Source organism: Pseudophryne corroboree, chromosome 7, assembly GCF_028390025.1.
Source record: "Pseudophryne corroboree isolate aPseCor3 chromosome 7, aPseCor3.hap2, whole genome shotgun sequence".
Lineage (NCBI taxonomy): Eukaryota > Metazoa > Chordata > Amphibia > Anura > Myobatrachidae > Pseudophryne > Pseudophryne corroboree.
In genome coordinates, this window is record NC_086450.1 from 196,635,066 (window position 1) to 196,655,730 (window position 20,665).

Sequence of the window (20,665 nt, forward strand, 5' to 3'; positions counted from 1 at the left end):
TGGCTTCGGCCAGGCGCGTGTCAGAATTGGCGGCTTTATCTTATAAAAGCCCTTACCTGATTTTTCATACGGACAGGGCAGAATTGAGGACTCGTCCACAATTTCTCCCTAAGGTGGTTTCAGCGTTTCACCTGAACCAGCCTATTGTGGTACCTGCGGCTACTAGGGACTTGGATGACTCCAAGTTGCTGGACGTTGTCAGGGCCCTGAAAATATGTTTCCAGGACGGCTGGAGTCAGAAAATCTGACTCCCTGTTTATCCTGTATGCACCCAACAAGCTGGGTGCTCCTGCTTCTAAGCAGACTATTGCTCGTTGGATTTGTAGTACAATTCAGCTTGCACATTCTGTGGCAGGCCTGCCACAGCCAAAATCTGTAAAAGCCCATTCCACAAGGAAGGGGGCTCATCTTGGGCGGCTGCCCGAGGGGTCTCGGCTTTACAACTTTGCCGAGCAGCTACTTGGTCAGGGGCAAACACGTTTGCTAAATTCTACAAATTTGATATTCTGGCTGAGGAGGACCTGGAGTTCTCTCATTCGGTGCTGCAGAGTCATCCGCACTCTCCCGCCCGTTTGGGAGCTTTGGTATAATCCCCATGGTCCTTACGGAGTTCCCAGCATCCACTAGGACGTCAGAGAAAATAAGAATTTACTTACCGATAATTCTATTTCTCGTAGTCCGTAGTGGATGCTGGGCGCCCATCCCAAGTGCGGATTGTCTGCAATACTTGTACATAGTTATTGTTAACTAAATCGGGTTATTGTTGTTGTGAGCCATCTTTCCAGAGGCTCCTGTGTTATCATGCTGTTAACTGGGTTCAGATCACAAGTTGTACGGTGTGATTGGTGTGGCTGGTAATGAGTCTTACCCGGGATTCAAAATCCTTCCTTATTGTGTACGCTCGTCCGGGCACAGTATCCTAACTGAGGCTTGGAGGAGGGTCATAGGGGGAGGAGCCAGTGCACACCAGGTAGTCCTAAAGCTTTACTTTTGTGCCCAGTCTCCTGCGGAGCCGCTATTCCCCATGGTCCTTACGGAGTTCCCAACATCCACTACGGACTACGAGAAATAGAATTATCGGTAAGTAAATTCTTATTTATTTTTTTCTGGCACAGGGCATCAAAATGTCTAATTATGGTACTGATTCCTGGATCCATGTGCTGCAAGAGGCAAAATTTAGTTCTCTAACAACTGGAGAGCTACAAGTCTCAGGCTGGCAGGTCATGTAGTTCCATAATGGTCTGATAGTTTTCCTTACATCACTGTGAAGTTGTCTTTCCTGTAGTGATATTATGAAGCTGTTTAGAGTGGGTCCCAATCCCATTAATGGGCTTCTCTTATCAGATGATCTTGCCAGCGACATGGAAGATGTGGATTTTGCAGATGAACCTGAAGATCGAGAAATGGCAGGGGATGAGTGGGAGACGGAGGATGAAGGTGTGGAGGAAGGAGCTGAGCCTCATGATGACAGCGAGTTGACTTTCTCTAAACACACAGGTAATCGGCGAGGTTGTCCTTTAACACTGACCGTTTCTGTCTGCCGATTGATGGTACTAGACTGACCTTTACTCTGTTAATTACTGTTATTAACAATTAATGAGGAATGGATAAGAGGCAGAATAGTGATTTAGTATTTTTTTTTAAATTACTTGTAGTGTCTTATTAGTCAGTGCAGAGTGATTCATTTTATTCAGTGATGCTGAGTGATTATTAATTTTTATTCAACAATACTTTTTTTTTTTTTTTTTTGTCTTGGGGTATTTAATTGCGGGCCATTCTTAGGGGGGTATTTAATGCGTGCCATTTTCACCGTTTTTAAGGCATTTTCACACTCAAAAAAGAAAAAAATTAAAAGGCATTGTTGAAAAATACCTCAAAATCTTCGAAAAAATGGACTACGTCTTCCACATGTTTTTGCACCTGCGCCTAGGAAGACGTAGTCCATTTTTTTTGGAAGATTTTGAGGTATTTTTCAACAATGCCTTTTCATTTCTTTTTCTTTTTTTTGTGTGTGAAAATGCCTTAAAAACGGGTGAAAATGGCCCGCAATTGAATACGCAGGGGGGTAAATTCGATAGCTTTGAAAATGCTTAAGCTAATTAAATACCCCCCTAATTGTCTTCTGTAGTAAAAATTTTGTTTTCTTATTGTTTACCAATTTTTTAAGTTTGTAAATAACGGATTGTAAACAACATTACGTGTCATATTACGGTCATTGTTTATGAGTGTGATTTAATTGGTGGCATTACCAATATGTGAGAGACCCTTGTATATCTGACCATGTGAGAAGACCTTGCTGCAGAATTACACACTGACGACATTTAAAGGACTGGCCTTGCGCTTTGTTTATTGTAATTCCAAACTATCCTAATGAGAAATTGTAAGTGATTTAAATTTCAAATAGAAATAGGCTGGTAGGGTGGGGGTGGGCAAGTGGTTACCAGTCAGTGTCATGGGATGCAGTGTGCTGAGGGAACTAATACCATTTGGCTGTTGACTGCATGTTCCTGACTGCAGTGCTGCTGACAGGCGGGTGGCAGCCATCTTGCGACTTCTGTTCAGGGTCCTGACAGGAGGCGGAACCTGTATGTATTGAGTGTATATGTGTAGTGTGTAGCTAACTAACATGATAGCAAGATGATTCATAGCCTATATTACTCCATAGCTGCTTAGTCTTAATTTGTAACCACTTGTCATGGAAAAAGTTTTGGCTGCTGCATCGTAGCACTTTATATGTGAATTCAGAGACTCTGAACGCAGATATACAACTGTCGCGTCACATTGAGACTAAGACGTATTTTCCGCAAAAAGACATCTGACTAGCAGAGCATTATGGGACCTGGTGCGTGATAGCGGCTGTTTGGTGAGACTGTAGCAATGATATATGAGACACATCTTTATGTGTATATGTTTGTGTAATAAACACATTATCTCACTGCACATTTCTTTATAGCCTCTGTATTCTGTGTCAGCCTGGACCCCAAGGAGAGCAGTCTTGCTGTGACTGGAGGAGAGGATGACAAAGCCTACGTTTGGAGGATCAGTGATGGAGAGACACTCTTTGAATGCACAGGTAAATGTTGAACTGATGTCTAAATTTGGGAGACAGATTATTTTTATGAAGTACAGAAGATAACTCAACTTTCATGCACTATGACTCAGGGTAGTGTTTCTATGCATGTGCCACAAACCATTCCTGGTGCTCCAGGTTCAGATTCTAGGACTCTTGGCCTGTATAAATTTGTGGGTTGCCTGGTTATCAGGCGTCTGTTCCCCTGAGTTGGGGTGGGGAGATGTCATAAGAAGTCATTCTAAATATTTCGGTAATAATTTATGGACCTATATTAAAGACTATTCCAATTTTAAGGTAGCGGGGTTTTAGCAACCATTAACTGCCTTCCTTACCAGGACAGTTTGGGTTGATGTGATTTCCCAGTTTTCCCTCCTCCGCTCTGCTTTCCTCTCCTGGAACCTCAAATGAAATGGACAAAACAGTGTTGGGGCTGGCCCAGATCTTACCACTTTTGCACATAAGTATAATTTAGATTTCAATGTCCCAGCGCCAATTATTTTTGCTTGAACTTTAAACTGTATCATGGGCAAATTGTAGTGACAGCATGATATGGAAGTTAGTTTCTCACCTGGGGTTCCCAGTAATACATGAGGTGCCAGGTGAGAGACCCGTCCTTTTGGTAGCTGGGTTGATAACTACACTTATTTTATTTTTTAAAATGTCTAACAATTCTACCATCCTTGTTCTAGAGGTGTAGCCTGATTTTGTTTTCCTCTTTCCAGGTCACAAGGACTCTGTTACTTGTGCAGTGTTTAATTATGATTCCACCATGGTGGCTACTGGGGACATGAGTGGTCTCATCAAGGTGTGGAAGGTGGAGGGTGGACAGGAGATCTGGTCATTTGAAGTGGGTGACCTAGAGGTGAGGACTCTCAGATATTCTCTGCTTCCTTGTCCTTCCTGATAAACACGTCTGTAGATGCGTACTCTTGCAGCCCTTCATTGTGATCAGAAAATGTTTAGTTGCTGTAAGGTTGTAATACCCACATAAAGAGCAATTATTTTGTTATAGTATTTTTAGATGCCTGCATTTTACAATACAACAGATTTGATCATTTGTAAGGACCACAAAATTGCCCCATCTAATATTTATATACTGTGTGCTCTAGTCCCACAGAGATGGAGATTACCTGCCAATAAGGCTTTTTGTTCAGTACAATAAAAGGACTATAGGAGGAATTCAATTAGCAGTGATAACGCAGTAATTTACTACACACTGACTTTTTGAGGACATCGCCAAAATATTATCATGAAAAGCGGGTTTGCACACTCCCGCAATTCGACCTATCCTACTGCAAATTCACAAAAACATGATTCTTCCAATAATTATTGCTGTCAAAACCAGAGTGTTAATGAGGGTTGCGGTACAATCTCATTATTTTAAAATCAAAAACACCATTTCCTGTCCTATTTAAACTACCAGTTTTACCAGCTCTTCATGTTTATGGCTAACTTCACCCATTCACTGTTGAAGGGTTTCTTACCTCTGTGCTGATGCCATCTTTCAGTGTTGGTGCTAGTCACATTCCAACATTAATAGCACTGATTTTATTTTTATGCCGCCCCCACAACAAATATAGCTTTGTTTTTTTTTTCAGAAGAGCTTTGTATTTTCAATTTTCCACTTTGTGGGGTATCTAATTCGCCATGGTAATTTACCCTAATTGGTTTGCCATGGGCTATCCAATTAGCCCCGATGCATTGCTCTTTACCCTGATGCTGATGTTTATTGTGGATTATGCGCATTATTCATATTAAATGACACAAAAATACATAGGTCCGCAGCTTTTTGGATGGGGTGATTAAAAAATAAAAATAAAAAAGTGTGATATAATAGACAGTGTCTAGTTAGATAGTCAATAGATAGACACCACATGTTAGACAGTCAAGAGGTCGACATGAAAAAGGTAGACACCATTTCTTTTGCATTTTTGGGGTTTGTGTGGATAGTTTTATGTTATCTGGGACCCCCAATTGTAGAAAGGCATCCCCTCGCGGAGCTCGCTTTGGGCTTGTTGTGCTCACCACAAGGTTTATATAACCAACTCTATGCCAACACGGATAGAGAAGGTATGAAAAAGTCCAAAAACATGTAAAATTTTAAAAAAACCTGTGTCTACCTACCTTTTCATGTCGACCTTCTGACCCTGTCGATCTAATGTCTGTGTAACAGATGGTGTCTATCTATTGACTATCTAGACACTATCATTTTGATACCAAAAAAAAAAATATCTAGGATACCCCGCTTTGTTTTTTGTACGGTTTACGTTATTGTCTGGTGATCACAAGGCAATAACTACTAAGGGACACATTATTTGAAAGAGTAGTCTTCTCCATAGCAAAGGCTTAACTAGTCATTCACAGAAATTGGAAGTGGAAATTGTTGTATATAATCTCCTATATATTAGCCCAGATCTGTGACTCTGTGCCTCATTTCCTAACTCTGGGCGGATTCGCAATGCTGGGCGGAGTCAGGGCGGGATGTACTAACTTCTACCACTGCGGTATCTGGCTTAACGCGTCCTGTGTGTTCTCCTCGGTAATAGGATCACCACCCGCTGCCCGTCACTGCCCATAGTTTTCTCTTCGCTGCGCTTCCGCCTCATCACCGCAGCGGCCACTCAGTCCTGAACTCTCCGTAGCAGTTGATCAGCGCTGTGTTCCCCCCCGTCAGCTGCGCATGCACACACTGGTTATGGCACACAGCAGAGACACGTGCGCATGCGCGACTGACAGGGGGAGCACAGCGCTGATCAATCGCTATGGAGAATTCAGGACTGAGTGGCCGCGACGGTGATGAGGCGGAAGCGCAGTGAGGAGAAAACTATGGGCAGCGGGCGGCGATCCTATTACCGAGGAGAACACACAGGATGCAATAAGCCAGATACCGGAGCGGGAGAGGTTAGTACATCCCGCCCCCACGGACAGCACCTCCAGACCCCCTACTTTATCCGCGGCCCCCTACACCTGCCACTCCCTCACAAGCAACATCTACATACCCCCTCCCCCATCCGCCCCTTCCCCACCCGCAGCACCTCTGGAACCCCTCCGCGCCCCCTCTGCACCTGCCCCTCCCCCACCCGCTGTGACTCGGGACTCACTCCCCCACTCGCAGCACCTTTGGGCCCCTCCCCCACCCGCGGCACCCCGCAACCGCCACTCCCCCAACCACAGCACCTACTAGGTGAGTCATCGTGCCCTGCGTGCGATGTTCACGCCGTCGCAAGGGCTACGGCCGCTTAACCATCCCACACTCTTTATCCGTGCAATATTTAACCACTCACAAAATTATGATTGGAGGTAATACTCCATATAATAAAAATATTGAGGGGTTAAAGAGGCGTAGACCCTTGCGACGGTGTGAAGAGCGCCCGTAGGGTGTGATGAATCACCTAGTAACACTATATTTATTATCACCTCTTTTCTCTTTTACATGTTACTTTTCTCTAGAATTGCCTTTCTTTTTGCTCATAGTGGCTAGAGTGGCACCCCTGTGCTCATGTGTTACTAGCTGGCACTGCAGATGGCAATACTTGGATGTGGAAAGTCCCCAGTGGAGAGTGTAAGACTTTCCAAGGGCCCAACTGCCCAGCGACCTGTGGACAGTTCCTTCCTGATGGTGAGATTATTTTAAAAATTATATGGCCTAATACTCGCAATCTAATTAGATGACTCCTGATACTTGAAGTTCTGTCTTGCCTGTTGGCACATCAGAAACATACTATTGCTGCTATATGATAGGTTGTGAATGAAAGACTTTCCTAAGCCTTATCTGTAACTATGGAACAAAAACTAGGCTGCACTTATTGTTTCCATTACTGATGTTGCTAAAGAATGTTATTCACAGCTTGCCAAATAGCAACAACTGCTTCTTTTTTGAGGTTTCTATTGGTAGATTTTACTGCAAAGTCTTTAAAGCATTAGGTATTACACCAATAAATGCAATCATTTTAATTGCAAAATAATTTGTGAGCAGTTAATGTAGAAAATAAATAAATAAAGACGCAAACAGGAACCTAACCCCTATACATATTCCTAGTTAAGTAATAACACTGCTCTCAACCCTGATTATGGCTTATACATACAATATAGGTGTGTGTGTATTTTTTATATATATATATATATATATATATATATATATATATATATATATATATATATACATACATACATACATACATACATACATACATACATACATACATACATACATACATATTGAGTATCCAAATATTCCGAAATACGGAATTTCTTGAGTGAGACTGAGATAGTGAAACCTTTGTTTTCTAGTGGCTCAATGTACACAAACTTTGTTTAATACACAAAAATATTACAAATATTGTATTAAATAACCTTCAGGCTGTGTGTATAAGGTGTATATGAAACATAAATGAATTGTGTTAATGTAGACACACTTTGTTTAATGCACAAAGTTATTAAAAATATTGGCTAAAATTACCTTTAGGCTGTGTGTATAAGGTGTATATGTAACATAAATACATTCTGTGCTTAGACTTAGGTCCCATCACCATGATATCTCATTGTGGTATGCAATTATTCCAAAATACGGAAAAATCCGATATCCAAAATACTTCTGGTCCCAAGCATTTTGGTTATGGGATACTCAGCCTGTGTGTATGTGTGTGTGTATATATATATATATATATATATATATATATATATATATATATATATATATATATATATATATATATATATATATATTTTAGAATAGACTGGTTCAGTGGCATTCTGATAATGTAAAGAGAGAGCTTCTAACTGTGTACTCTGGGAAGAATGCAGGTGAACTGTTTATATTCTTCGTGGCAGCACAGATGGTGTAATGGTTGGCATTTCTGCCTCACAGCACTGAGGTCATGGGTTCAGTTGCCATCACGGCCCTAACTGTGTGGTGTTTGTATGTGCTGCTTTTACTTACGTGGATTTCCTCCTTGTGCTTCAGTTTCCACCCACAATCCAAAAAGACACTGGTAGATTAATTGGCTCCAGGCAAAAAAAATAACCCTAGTGTGTAGGTGTGTGCATGTACATGGGCAGACTAGATTGGGCAAGTGGTTCTTATTTAAGTTCTATGAGTAGGAAGAGAGGACCGTTTTCACTCTAGAATGAAAGCTCTGGGCGTTCATGTTTCAGACTATCAGGAAACAGAAAAAAATTGCATCCTTGCCCAAGTAAATGGTTCAGGATGCAGGAGAAACTTTTTTTTCTGAGGCTGAATCTGTGGTCTGTATCAAAAAGAAATGAAATGTAGTTATCCTTTACCTCATCACGATAAAGAGGAATACTAGATCTGCTGGAGAATGTGTGATTTGTGTTTCATTTGATCCATTTTCCATATTTTGGACATGCAGGGAGTATAATGGTGTCTTTGGCAAAGTACAATATCGTTATAGGTGTAACTTTTCAGAATACTGTAACTGAGAATTTGGCGAAACATTTTTATTTCTCTTACGCCCTAGAGGATGCGGGGGACTCCGTAAGGACCATGGGGATAGACGGGCTCCGCAGGAGACATGGGCACTTTAAGAAAGACTTTAGAATTTGGGTGTGCACTGGCTCCTCCCTCTATGCCCCTCCTCCAGACCTCAGTTGATTACTGTGCCCAGAGGAGACTGAGTGCTTTTCAGAGGCTCTCCTGAGTTTCTGACAGAAAGTATTTTGTTAGGTTTTTTATTTCCAGGGAGCCTGCTGGCAACAGACTCCCTGCATCGTGGGACTGAGGAAAGAGAAGCAGACCTACTTCTGTGAGTTGAAAGTCTCTGCTTCTTAGGCTACTGGACACCATTAGCTCCAGAGGGATCGGTACGCAGGTCTCATCCTCGCCGTCCGTCCCGGAGCCGCGCCGCCGGCCTCCTCACAGAGCTGAAGGTAAAAGCCACGTGAGTATGAGAAGTTAGAAGACATCCGAGGCGGCAGAAGACTTCAATGTTCTTCACTGAGGTAACGCACAGCACTGCAGCTGTGCGCCATTGCTCCCATTCACCTCACATACTGTGTCACTGTAAGGGTGCAGGGCGCGGGGGGGGGTATTTTAGAGCGGGACAGAAGCCTGCCGCCGAGGGGGCGGGGCTTCTCCCTCAGCACTCACCAGCGCCATTTTTTCTCCACAGCACCGCTGAGAGGAAGCTCCCCGGACTCTCCCCTGCTTAGATCACAGTGACAAGAGGGTAATTGGCGAATTGAGTATAAAAGCGCTATCTGGGTAAACATAAATATTATGTTTTTATCCTGGGTTCTTATAGCGCTGTGTGTGTGCTGGCATTCTCTCTCTCTCTCTCTCTCTCTCTCTCTCTCTCTCTCTCTCTCTCTCTCTCTCTCTCTCTCTCTCTCTCTCTCTCTCTCTCTCTCTCTCCTAAGGGCCTTGTGGGGGAACTGTCCTCAGATAAGAGGGTTCCCTGAGTGTGTGGTGTGTCGGTACGTGTGTTTCGACATGTCTGAGGTAGAAGGCTTTTTGAGGGAGGAGGAGGAGGAGCAAATGAATGTGGTGTCGCCGTCGACGGCCCGACACCTGATTGGATGGATATGTGGAATGTTTTAAGTGCCAATGTAAATTTATTGCACAAAAGATTGGATAAAGCTGAAGCTAGGGAACAGTCAGGGAGTCAACCCATGCCTGTACCTATGTCGCAGGGACCTTCGGGGTCCCAAAAGCGCCCGCTATCCCAAATAGTTGACACGGATACCGACACGGATTCTGACTCCAGTGTCGATTATGATGATGCAAAATTACAGCCGAAGGTGGCTAAATGTATTCGAAATATGATTATTGCAATCAAAGATGTTTTGCATATCACAGAGGAACCCCCTGTCCCTGACACGCGGGTACACATGTATAAGGGAAAGAAAACTGAGATAAATTTTCCCCCCTCACATGAGCTGAACGAGTTATGTGAAAAAGCTTGGGAATCTCCAGACAAGAAACTGCAGATTCCCAAAAGGATTCTTATGGCGTATCCTTTCCCGCCAACGGACAGGATACGGTGGGAATCATCCCCTAGGGTGGACAAAGCTTTGACACGCTTATCCAAAAAGGTAGCGCTGCCTTCCCAAGATACGGCTACCCTCAGGGATCCTGCTGATCGCAAGCAGGAGGTTACCCTGAAGTCCATTTATACACATTCAGGTACCTTACTCAGACCGGCTATTGCGTCGGCATGGGTGTGTAGTGCTGTAGCAGCATGGACAGATAACTTATCAGTGGAATTTGATACCCTGGATAAGGATACCATCCTATTGACCCTAGGACATATAAAAGATGCTGTCTTTTATATATGAGAGCTGCACAAAGAGACATTGGTCTATTGGGTTCGAGAATCAACGCTATGTCGATCTCGGCTAGAAGAGTCCTTTGGACCCGACAATGGACAGGTGATGCCGACTCAAAAAGGCATATGGAGGTTTTACCTTACAAGGGTGAGGAATTGTTTGGGGAAGGTCTCTCGGACCTGGTCTCCACTGCTACGGCAGGCTAATTTTTTACCTTATATTCCCTCACAACCTAAAAAAGCACCGCATTATCAAATGCAGTCCTTTCGATCAAATAGAAACAAGAAAGGCCGTGGATCGTCCTTTCTTGCCAGAGGTAAGGGCAGAGGGAAAAAGCTGCACAACACAGCTGGTTCCCAGGAACAGAAGTCCTCCCCGGCCTCTGCAAAATCCACTGCATGACGCTGGGGCTCCACTAAGGGAGTCCGCCCCAGTGGGGGCACGTCTTCGAATTTTCAGCAACATCTGGGCCCACTCACAGGTGGATCCCTGGGCAATAGAAATTGTTTCCCTAGGTTACAAACTGGAATTCGAAGAGGTGCCTCCTCGCCGGTTTTTCAAATCTGTTCTGCCAACGTCTCCTCAAGAACGGGAGATAGTGTTAAATGCAATCGACAAATTGTATCTTCAACAGGTGGTGGTCAAGGTTCCCCCGCTGCAACAGGGCAGGAGATATTACTCAACCCTGTTTGTGGTCCCGAAACCGGACGGTTCGGTCAGACCCATTTTAAATTTAAAATCCCTGAACCCATACTTGAAAAGGTTCAAATTCAAGATGGAATCGCTCAGGGCAGTCATCGCCAGCCTGGAAGGGTATGCTATCTCTGGACATAAAGGATGCATACCTTCATGTTCCCATATATCCACCTCATCAGGCGTACCTGAGATTTGCAGTACAGGATTGTCATTACCAATTTCAGACGTTGCCGTTTGGGCTTTCCACGGCCCCGAGAATTTTCACTAAGGTAATGACGGAAATGATGGTGCTCCTGCGCAAACAAGGTGTCACAATTATCCCGTACTTGGACGATCTCCTCTTAAAAGCGAGATCAAGAGATCAATTACTGAACAGAGTGTCACTTTCACTGAAGGTGTTACAGCAACATGGCTGGATTCTCAATATCCCGAAGTCGCAGCTGGTTCCTACGACTCGTCTACCCTTCTTGGGCATGATTCTGGATACGGACCAGAAAAGGGTGTATCTGCCGATAGAAAAGGCTCAAGAACTCGTGACTTTGGTCAGGAACCTATTGAAACCAAAACAGGTGTCAGTGCATCACTGCACGCGAGTCCTGGGAAAGATGGTGGCATCTTACGAGGCCATTCCATTCGGCAGGTTCCATGCACGGACCTTCCAATGGGACCTATTGGACAAATGGTCTGGGTCGCATCTACAAATGCATCGGTTGATCACCCTGTCCCCCAGGGCCAGGGTGTCTCTCCTGTGGTGGCTGCAGAGTGCTCACCTTCTAGAGGGCCGCAGATTCGGCATTCAGGACTGGGTCCTGGTGACCACGGACGCGAGCCTCCGAGGTTGGGGTGCAGTCACACAAGGAAGGAACTTCCAGGGTCTTTGGTCAAGTCAGGAGACTTGTCTTCACATCAGCGTCCTGGAGCTAAGGGCCATATTCAACGCCCTTCGTCAAGCGGAGACTTTGCTTCGCGACTTACCAGTTCTGATCCAGTCAGACAACATCACCGCAGTAGCTCATGTAAACCGCCAGGGCGGCACAAAGAGCAGAGTGGCAATGGCGGAAGCCACAAAGATTCTACGCTGGGCGGAAAACCATGTAAGCGCCCTATCAGCCGTGTTCATTCCGGGAGTGGACAACTGGGAAGCAGACTTCCTCAGCAGGCACGACCTGCATCCGGGAGAGTGGGGACTTCATCAGGAAGTCTTCACACAGATTGCAAGCCAGTGGGGTCTGCCCCAGATAGACATGATGGCGTCCTGCCTAAACAAAAAACTGCAAAGGTATTGCACCAGGTCAAGAGACCCTCAGGCGGTAGCGGTGGACGCACTAGTGACACCGTGGGTGTTCCACTCAGTATATGTTTTTCCTCCTCTTCCTCTCATCCCAAAGGTGTTGAGAATAATAAGAAAAGGAGGAGTTCGGACAATTCTCATTGTTCCAGATTGGCCACGAAGAGCCTGGTACCCGGAATTGCAGGAGATGCTCACAGAAGATCCGTGGCCTCTTCCTCTAAGACAGGACCTGTTGCAAAAGGGGGCTCTGTCTGTTCCAAGACTTACCGCGGCTGCGTTTGACGGCATGGCGGTTGAACGCCGGATCCTAGCGGAAAAGGGCATTCCGGATGAGGTCATTCCTACTCGGATAAAGGCTAGGAAGGATGTGACATCTAAACATTATCACCGTATATGGCGTAAATATGTTGCTTGGTGTGAGGCCAGGAATGCTCCTACGGAAGAATTCCATCTGGGCCGTTTCCTTCACTTTATACAAACTGGAGTGAATTTGGGCCTAAAATTAGGCTCCATTAAGGTTCAGATTTCGGCATTGTCCATTTTCTTTCAAAAAGAATTGGCTTCACTTCCAGAAATACAAACTTTTGTAAAGGGAGTGCTTCATATTCAGCCTCCTTTTGTACCTCCGGTGGTGCCTTGGGACTTTAACGTGATTTTGAGTTTCCTTAAGACGCACTGGTTTGAACCACTTCAGACAGTAGAGTTAAAATATCTCACTTGGAAGGTGGTCATGTTGTTGGCCTTCGCTTCGGCTAGGTGAGTGTCAGAATTGGCGGCTTTGTCTCACAAAAGCCCCTATCTAGTTTTCCATATGGATAGGGCGGAATTGCGGACCCGTCCTCAATTCTTGCCTAAGGTGGTGTCATCCTTTCATATGAACCAACCTATTGTGGTGCCGGTGGCTACACGCGACTTGGAGGATTCCGAGTATCTGGATGTAGTCAGGGCTTTGAAAATTTACGTGGCCAGGACGGCCAAAGTCAGGAAAACTGAAGCGCTGTTTATCCTGTATGCAGCCAACAAGGTTGGCGCTCCTGCGTCAAAGCAGACTATTGCTCGCTGGATCTGTACCACGATTCAGCAGGCGCATACGACGGCTAGATTGCAGTTACCTAAATCAGTCAAGGCCCATTCCACTAGGAAAGTGGGCTCTTCTTGGGCGGCTGCCCGAAGGGTCTCGGCACTACAGCTGTGCCGAGCGGCTACTTGGTCAGGGGCAAACATGTTTGCGAAATTCTACAAATTTGATACCCTGGCTGAGGAGGACCTCCTGTTTGCTCAATCGGTGCTGCAGAGTCATCCGCACTCTCCCGCCCGTTTGGGAGCTTTGGTATAATCCCCATGGTCCTTACGGAGTCCCCAGCATCCTCTAGGACGTAAGAGAAAATAAGATTTTAAACCTACCGGTAAATCTTTTTCTCGTAGTCCGTAGAGCATGCTGGGCGCCCGTCCCAAGTGCAGACTACTTCTGCAAGACTTGTATATAGTTTTGCTTACATAAGGGTTATGTTATGGTTGCTTTCAGTTTCCGACTGAAGCTATGTTGAATTTCATACTGTTAACTGGTTAGTTTATCACAAGTTATACGGTGTGATTGGTGTGGGCTGGTATGAATCTTGCCCTTGGTTTAACAAAAATCCTTTTCTTGTACTGTCCGTCTCCTCTGGGCACAGTTTCTCTAACTGAGGTCTGGAGGAGGGGCATAGAGGGAGGAGCCAGTGCACACCCAAATCCTAAAGTCTTTCTTAAAGTGCCCATGTCTCCTGCGGAGCCCGTCTATCTCCATGGTCCTTACGGAGTCCCCAGCATCCTCTACGGACTATGAGAAAAAGATTTACCGGTAGGTTTTTTTTTTTTAAATAAAATGTTTGAATTGTTGATCATATTTTGAGTTTATTTTATTCTCTGCCAGCTCTTTATTTGCCCATTAAAGTTGCCCATACATGCTGAAAGTTTCACAGCCAACCGGCTGTTTTGGACCTGTGTGAGTCCAGATTGCAGTTTGTATGAGCCCCAAAAAGACCTGGTTTTCTGTTGGTCCAACCAAGCAACTGTATATTCCATTTTGTTGTTACTGTTAACGCTGACTAAAGTGTGACCCCTGTTTACCTTGTATGCTGTAGATGGCGCTGTTACGCTCTTGTTTTGATTCTACACTCCAATTATGTACTTGTAACACTTCTGTATTTCTGTGTGAAGGGAAGAAAGCTGTTGTAGGTTACGAAGATGGAAGTGTGCGGATATGGGACCTCAAACAGGGAGCTGTACTTCATGTCCTGAAAGGTGACAGAACCATACATTACAATCATTTGTCTCCACAATCTTACCCACTGCTGTATATACAAAAACAAAGAACAATGGGTCTAATTCAGACCTGATCGCAGCAGCAAAATCTTTCTCTAATGGGCACTGCAGTTGGACCAGATATAGCATGTGCAGAGAGAGTTAGATTTGGGTGGGTTATATTGTTTCTGTGCAGGGTAAATACTGGCTGCTTTATTTTTACACTGCAACTTAGATATCAGTTTGAACACACCCTACCCAAATCTAATGGTGGGTACACACTGATCAATTGATCGGCAGATATATCTATGGACAGATCGGGCAGTGTGTTGAGCATACACACTGCTTGATCCGTCGGGGACTGACGTCATGAACTGGGTGGGCGTGTACACACGCCCGCCCAGTTCAGCTGTCAATCACCCGCCGTCTGCCGCAGCATGTGTACGGGCGGTCGGCCACACAGCGACGCGCCAATACATCGGTAGATATATTGGCCGTCGGCTGTGGTGCGGGGCTGACGTGATATGTCTGTGAACAACTGAGTTCACAGACATATCGGCCGTACACACTGGCCAACGGACCCGCATTATATCGACCGTTCAAGAGAACGGCCAATATATATCGGGCACTGTGTAACCACCTTCACTCTCTCTGCACATGTTATATCTGCCCCACTTGCACTGCACATGGTTTTGCCCATTACAGCAAAATTTTGCTGCTGCGATCAGGTCTGAATTAGGCCCAATGTCATGACTTAAATTCTGGTTGATGTGTAACACCACCGAATGTGATCTTCCTTCTATGTATATAAATTACATTATACTCCCTAGAATATGTGTGATTATGCAACATATTTGCCTTCTTTTGAAAAGTAGTTTCACAGAGATTATGGCTCGCACTCTAATGTGGTGCGCCATTGAGGGGGCGTGTCACATTCCCCCCAAGTGGTGTGTCTATCTTCAACTATGGGTGTATCTATTGTCACTCAGGGGTGTGTCCGGTAGTGGCAGGTGAAAACTAAAATATAAAGCGCATTACTGGCTACACACTGACATCACTACTACATTACATGGCTGCACACTGACAACACACATACATTACACCGCAGGGCTACATACGGACAAATAAAATAATGATAATAATATATATAGAGAGAGAGAGGAACAACGAGCACTGCAGCAGGGTATACCCCATTGCAGTGTCATCAGTCCCTGAGCCCCTAGTCTCTTTGTCTCTGCCTCCCGATGCTGTCAGTGTGTGGTGGCTAGGGCAGGTCCTGCAGCTGATGGTCCGTAGGCCCTGTCTGTGTCTGGCAGCTTAAGGGCCCTACACATTAATAGATCCGCCGCGCCGAGCTGCCCGACGGCGGATACGGGCGGCGGGGGGGGGGGGGGGGGGGGGCAGTGACGGGGGGACCACAGTTTCTTCACTCCCCCCGTCACCCGGCTCCATTGAAGTGCATGCAAATATGGAAGAGATCGGAGATCGTCCATATTGACCTGCATGTACAGCCGACGGGGTACCAGCGATGAACGAGCGCGGGGCCGCGCATCGTTCATCGCTGGTGACTCCGCACTCAAAGATATGAACGTTATCTCGTTCAATAATGAATGAGATTGTTCATATCTTTGAGGAATATCGGCCAGTGTGTAGGGCCTATTAGCCTCAGGCATTAAGTGAAAGTAAAGACACTTCCTGTCGTCTAGGCTGAGCAAGAGCTTTGGATGGCAGCGGTAGACTCCACTGTGAATTAGGAGTCTCGCGAAGGGTGTAGCAGGGTAGGTAACTGGAGTATTGCCGGTTATTATTTTCTGCCACCTGATTCTCTTGTCCTTGTTGTAGGATCAGATGGACATGCAGGACCTCTGACATGCGTGTCCTGTAATGCTGATGGAAGTCTGCTTCTCACTGGCTCTGTGGATTGTGACACAAAAATGGTGAACACAGTAACTGGAAAGGTGAGGTGGTCCCACTGGCTGCTAACCTACTAATATATGTGGGTATCTGAAATTCATTTGATTTGCACAATTTAGGTGGAGTGGCTGCATCTGTCAGTGCGTAAGCAGATATAGAATTAAGTTAATAGATTGCTGGTCCTGTCGCACTTAACATGCCTATTGTTTGCATCTGTACTCGCAATTGGTCAGGTTTGTCTTTGGGACCATTCCGATCTGTTTGGTGTTGCACAGCCACAGGGAAGCGACTGTTGCAGTACTGTGCAACTGAAATGCCTAATTCAGCAATAGGCATCTGTAGGAAATAAGCCTCCTGCCAGCCACCGTCATTCGAGTGCTGCGCCAAAAAATGCAGCACTGGATTATCGATGGCTGCAATGACTGTAGCCCTTAACCATCTGCCTAAGCCGAAGCTTACTGAGCTTGGCTGCAGGAACGGGTGTATTACTGGTGACCGGCGGTCTCCTGACCGCCGGTCACCTTACCGACGCCGGGATCCCTGCAGCATACCGACGCCGGGATCCCGGCGGGGAGGGGTGAGTGCAGCAAGCCCCTTGCGGGCTCGCTGCGCTCGCCACGCTGAGGGCTCGGTGGCGACCTGCGCTCGCCACGGATTCTATTCCCACTCTATGGGTGTCGTGGACACCCACGAGTGGAAATAGTCCCTGTTGGTCGGCATGCCGACCATCGGGATAGTGAGCCGTCGGGCTCACGGAGGAGGTCATGTGACTGTCGGTCAGCTGACCGGCGGTCACATGAATACCACCCGCAGGAACTTCTCTGCCAGGTGCTATATCGAATTAATCTTTTTGTTGTTGGATCTACAAATGTTTACAGTCTATGCAATTCATCTTTCAGAATGTTTGCTCTCTTTGAATTATCTTTTTATTGTCTTTCTACTGGGGTGTGTAGTAGTGGATGACTTTTTCTGATAAAAAATACCTTTTATCAGTTAACAGGCAAGCCTCCCCTGTGTACCTGGAGGCTGCCCAGGCTATTAAAAGCAAAGTTGCAAAGTTTTCAATGTTCCAATGGTGTCGTCCGATGTTTGGGGGGGGATGTCTATCCCGGGGATCATTGATTGGATAATTTTTTAGGAAATGGAAGCTGCATCATATCACAAAAGCATTGCCTAGGCAGGGCTGTCCCTCCATTTTACAATATTAAGTTGCTAAGGGAGCAGCACCAGATATCTATGCCTCAGAATGGCGTATATGTATCTTTTGGCTCATACCCCCAAGACGTTGTTTACAAGACTTTGAGTTCCGCCTCATTTACAAACCCATTATATACACACATACACACACATCTGGGTACACACTATAAGATATCGTTCCAATATGAATAAGAACAATATATATTGGGGGGCGTGGCTTGGATGCCATACTGGGTGGACGTGCCTAGTGTGAGCTCCGGGACATCGGAGCATCTGAGCCCTAATTCTGCTCACTCTCTATCCTCCTGTCTGGTCCGGAGCATCCCCTAGCCTGCAGTGAGAGGTCCTGTGTTAGAGGATCGCGTTCCCGTGGGTTGCGGCCTGTCCTCTCTTACCAAGCCCGGGACTGGAGTGCTGGCGGCAGCCGGCGGAGTTATCCGGGTGGACGGCGGAGCTGTGCGGCGACTAGGCGGCCTGCAAGGAGACTGGAGCAGACACAGGGGGGTATATTTACTAAGATGGGAGTTTTATTTGAGATGGGATGTTGCCCATAGCAACCAATCAGATTCTAGTTCTCATTTATCTAGCACCTTCTAGAAAATAATACTTGGAATCTGATTGGTTGCTATGGGCAACATCCCATCTTAAATAGAACTCCCATCTTAATAAATTTACCCCATGGTCTCCCCAGCACTGCGGTATCAGCGGTTCTGCTCTATGGAGCCCGGACGGAATCTGAGAAAGCGTGAGGGGAGCTGGTGCAGCTGAAAGGTCTGGCAGTGTGGGAAGCAGCGGCCATCTTGCTTCCGGTCCCTGGGGCTGGAGGTTATTCTGCAGTCTGGGGTAATCTGTGGTCTGGCTGGCTGTGTGGGAGCTGGAGCACTTTTATGTAGCTGATAATCTGGACTGCCTCTCCTGTAATAAAGAGTGCATCCTGTCCAGACCTTTTCATTCATTCATAGACACAGCACCTCTCCTCCTTTATGTTATGCAAGTGCTCACTGATTATTTGGTGTATATGCAGCTTTATTGTCTTTAAGGAGTAGGAGCCTTACCTTCAAATACCAACAGGAGCACCTTTTTCTTTTACTTTTGGATGCTCATATTTCATTCAGTAAACTGTCCTAGTATTGCCTGTGGCACTTCATATGCTAGTCCTGGAAGGACACCTACTGGTGATATGCCGACAGTGCATGTTTCATAAAGTGAGCTGAAATTGGTGTGAAGATGCGTTAATGTTAATATTTACACTTCCCCCTGCACCCGATCTCTTTGTGTGATGTTATGCTGAGTTAGACAGACGTGGAGCTATTCTTCGTGGAGCCATCCCCAGCTTTCTGCGTTTTTAAACATCCATCTATTGAACATTTTCTCTACTATGCCTCCTAAAAAAGTCAAAGTGGGCAAATCTCTATCCCAAGTGGCCTTTTTTTAAACCCACCCCACAAGTATCTAACCCCAAAAGGGATGGGGCATCTCTTTCCCAGAGAGAAGTCTGTGTTGCGTCTTCTAAGAGGAGCTTGGCGCCCCCCATTCCAGACGACAAAGCGACAGATGCTACTGGGGATGATGAGGCCCTGACGGTGGGAACCTTGAAATCTCTTCTGAAGCAATTTAAGGAGGAGGTTGCAGCAGAATTTTGGGCTACTCTTCAATCGTGTCGATAGATGATATTGGGGGGCGCACTGACCACTTAGAGTCCAAAATGGGAGAGGTGGTCGGATCACATAACGATCTGATCTCCTCGCATGAGGCTCTACAGGCTGAGGTTGCAGCCCTCAAGGACAAGGTCTCCGATCTTGAAGACGGGTCTATACGTAATAATATAAAACTACGTGGAGTGCCCGAAAATGTCTCGAATAGTAGTCTGTTCAGGAAGCTTTTACCTTCTGCCGGGTCTATGGATATTTTAATTGACCGGATCCATAGACTCCCCAAAGCTAGGACTGCTCCGGATGGAGTTCCAAGGGACGTACTCCTGAGGATGCATTACTTTTATGTTAAGGAATCTATCTTGTGAGCTGCTAAATCATCAGAAGAAGCATCTGAAATTCTTGGCCCTATTCAGGTCTTTGGGGACCTGTCTCAAGCAACTCTCTCTTCAAACGGCGCTCCTTTTATTCCATCACATCTGCCCTTCGGAGAGAAGGTATTCCTTACAGATGGGGCTTCCCAACAAAGTTATTGATTTCACGAGATGGCTCCACAATCGCCATTGCCAACGCAGAGGAGAGTAGACTCCTACTCTCCAAATGGAACATTGCATGCTTTTCTTCTAACTCGCCTCCTGCCCGTGGACTCCAGCAGGACTGGTCTACGGCAGAATGTCATGCATGAGTAGTCTGTGCTTGCATTGTTACATTTCTCGGACATGCTAAATTTCCCTTCTTCTCTTACAGAAGTGATACATTTAGTACATGGTCTGTGTTACTGTTTTGGGATGTGTCATATTGTCTGCATATCATGTCGTTTGTTCCATGTTATTTTTTGTGCTGAGTTGATTTTCTTCGCTCCTCAGCTGAGGAGTTTTGCAAGTCTATTCTTCCATTCTTGTTGATGTCTCCCTAGAAATGTTGTCCGTGATATTTATCTCTAACGTCACAGGTGAAAAATGTGTATTTCGCTTTCTGTTGTAGCTTATTCTAGGAAGTACACGGATGAAGTATTACCCTTTTTTTTTTATTTTTTCTCTAATCTTTTTTTTATTTTTTCTTGAGTGTTCAAGGTTGGCTGCAGGGGGATTTAGTCACTACCCCCAACCCAAAGTTTAGGTGTACCATGTTATGGCGCCTTGTTGTGACCCCAGGAGGGGTCTTTTCGGTTTAGATTTTTCTCCTTGTTCTTTCTATACATTTTTTTTTTTTTTTCCCAGCCAGGATTCTGTATAGCCAAGGTATTTTCTCAGCTAGTCTTTTATTTACATG

The 20,665-nt window shown here is 45.6% G+C and overlaps 1 protein-coding gene across 2 annotated transcripts in view; it reads left to right on the plus strand.

The window, feature by feature from the left end:
• The window catches only part of AAMP (angio associated migratory cell protein), a 135,151-nt gene that overhangs the window by 12,716 nt on the left and 101,770 nt on the right, over window positions 1-20,665 (plus strand). For both annotated transcript variants that reach the window (XM_063933927.1, XM_063933926.1), the window contains exons 3-8: window positions 1,345-1,497; window positions 2,954-3,073; window positions 3,796-3,935; window positions 6,548-6,692; window positions 14,547-14,630; window positions 16,473-16,588. In XM_063933927.1, coding sequence (XP_063789997.1) covers window positions 1,345-1,497; window positions 2,954-3,073; window positions 3,796-3,935; window positions 6,548-6,692; window positions 14,547-14,630; window positions 16,473-16,588 — 758 coding nt within the window. The remainder of the gene's footprint in view (window positions 1-1,344; window positions 1,498-2,953; window positions 3,074-3,795; window positions 3,936-6,547; window positions 6,693-14,546; window positions 14,631-16,472; window positions 16,589-20,665) is intronic.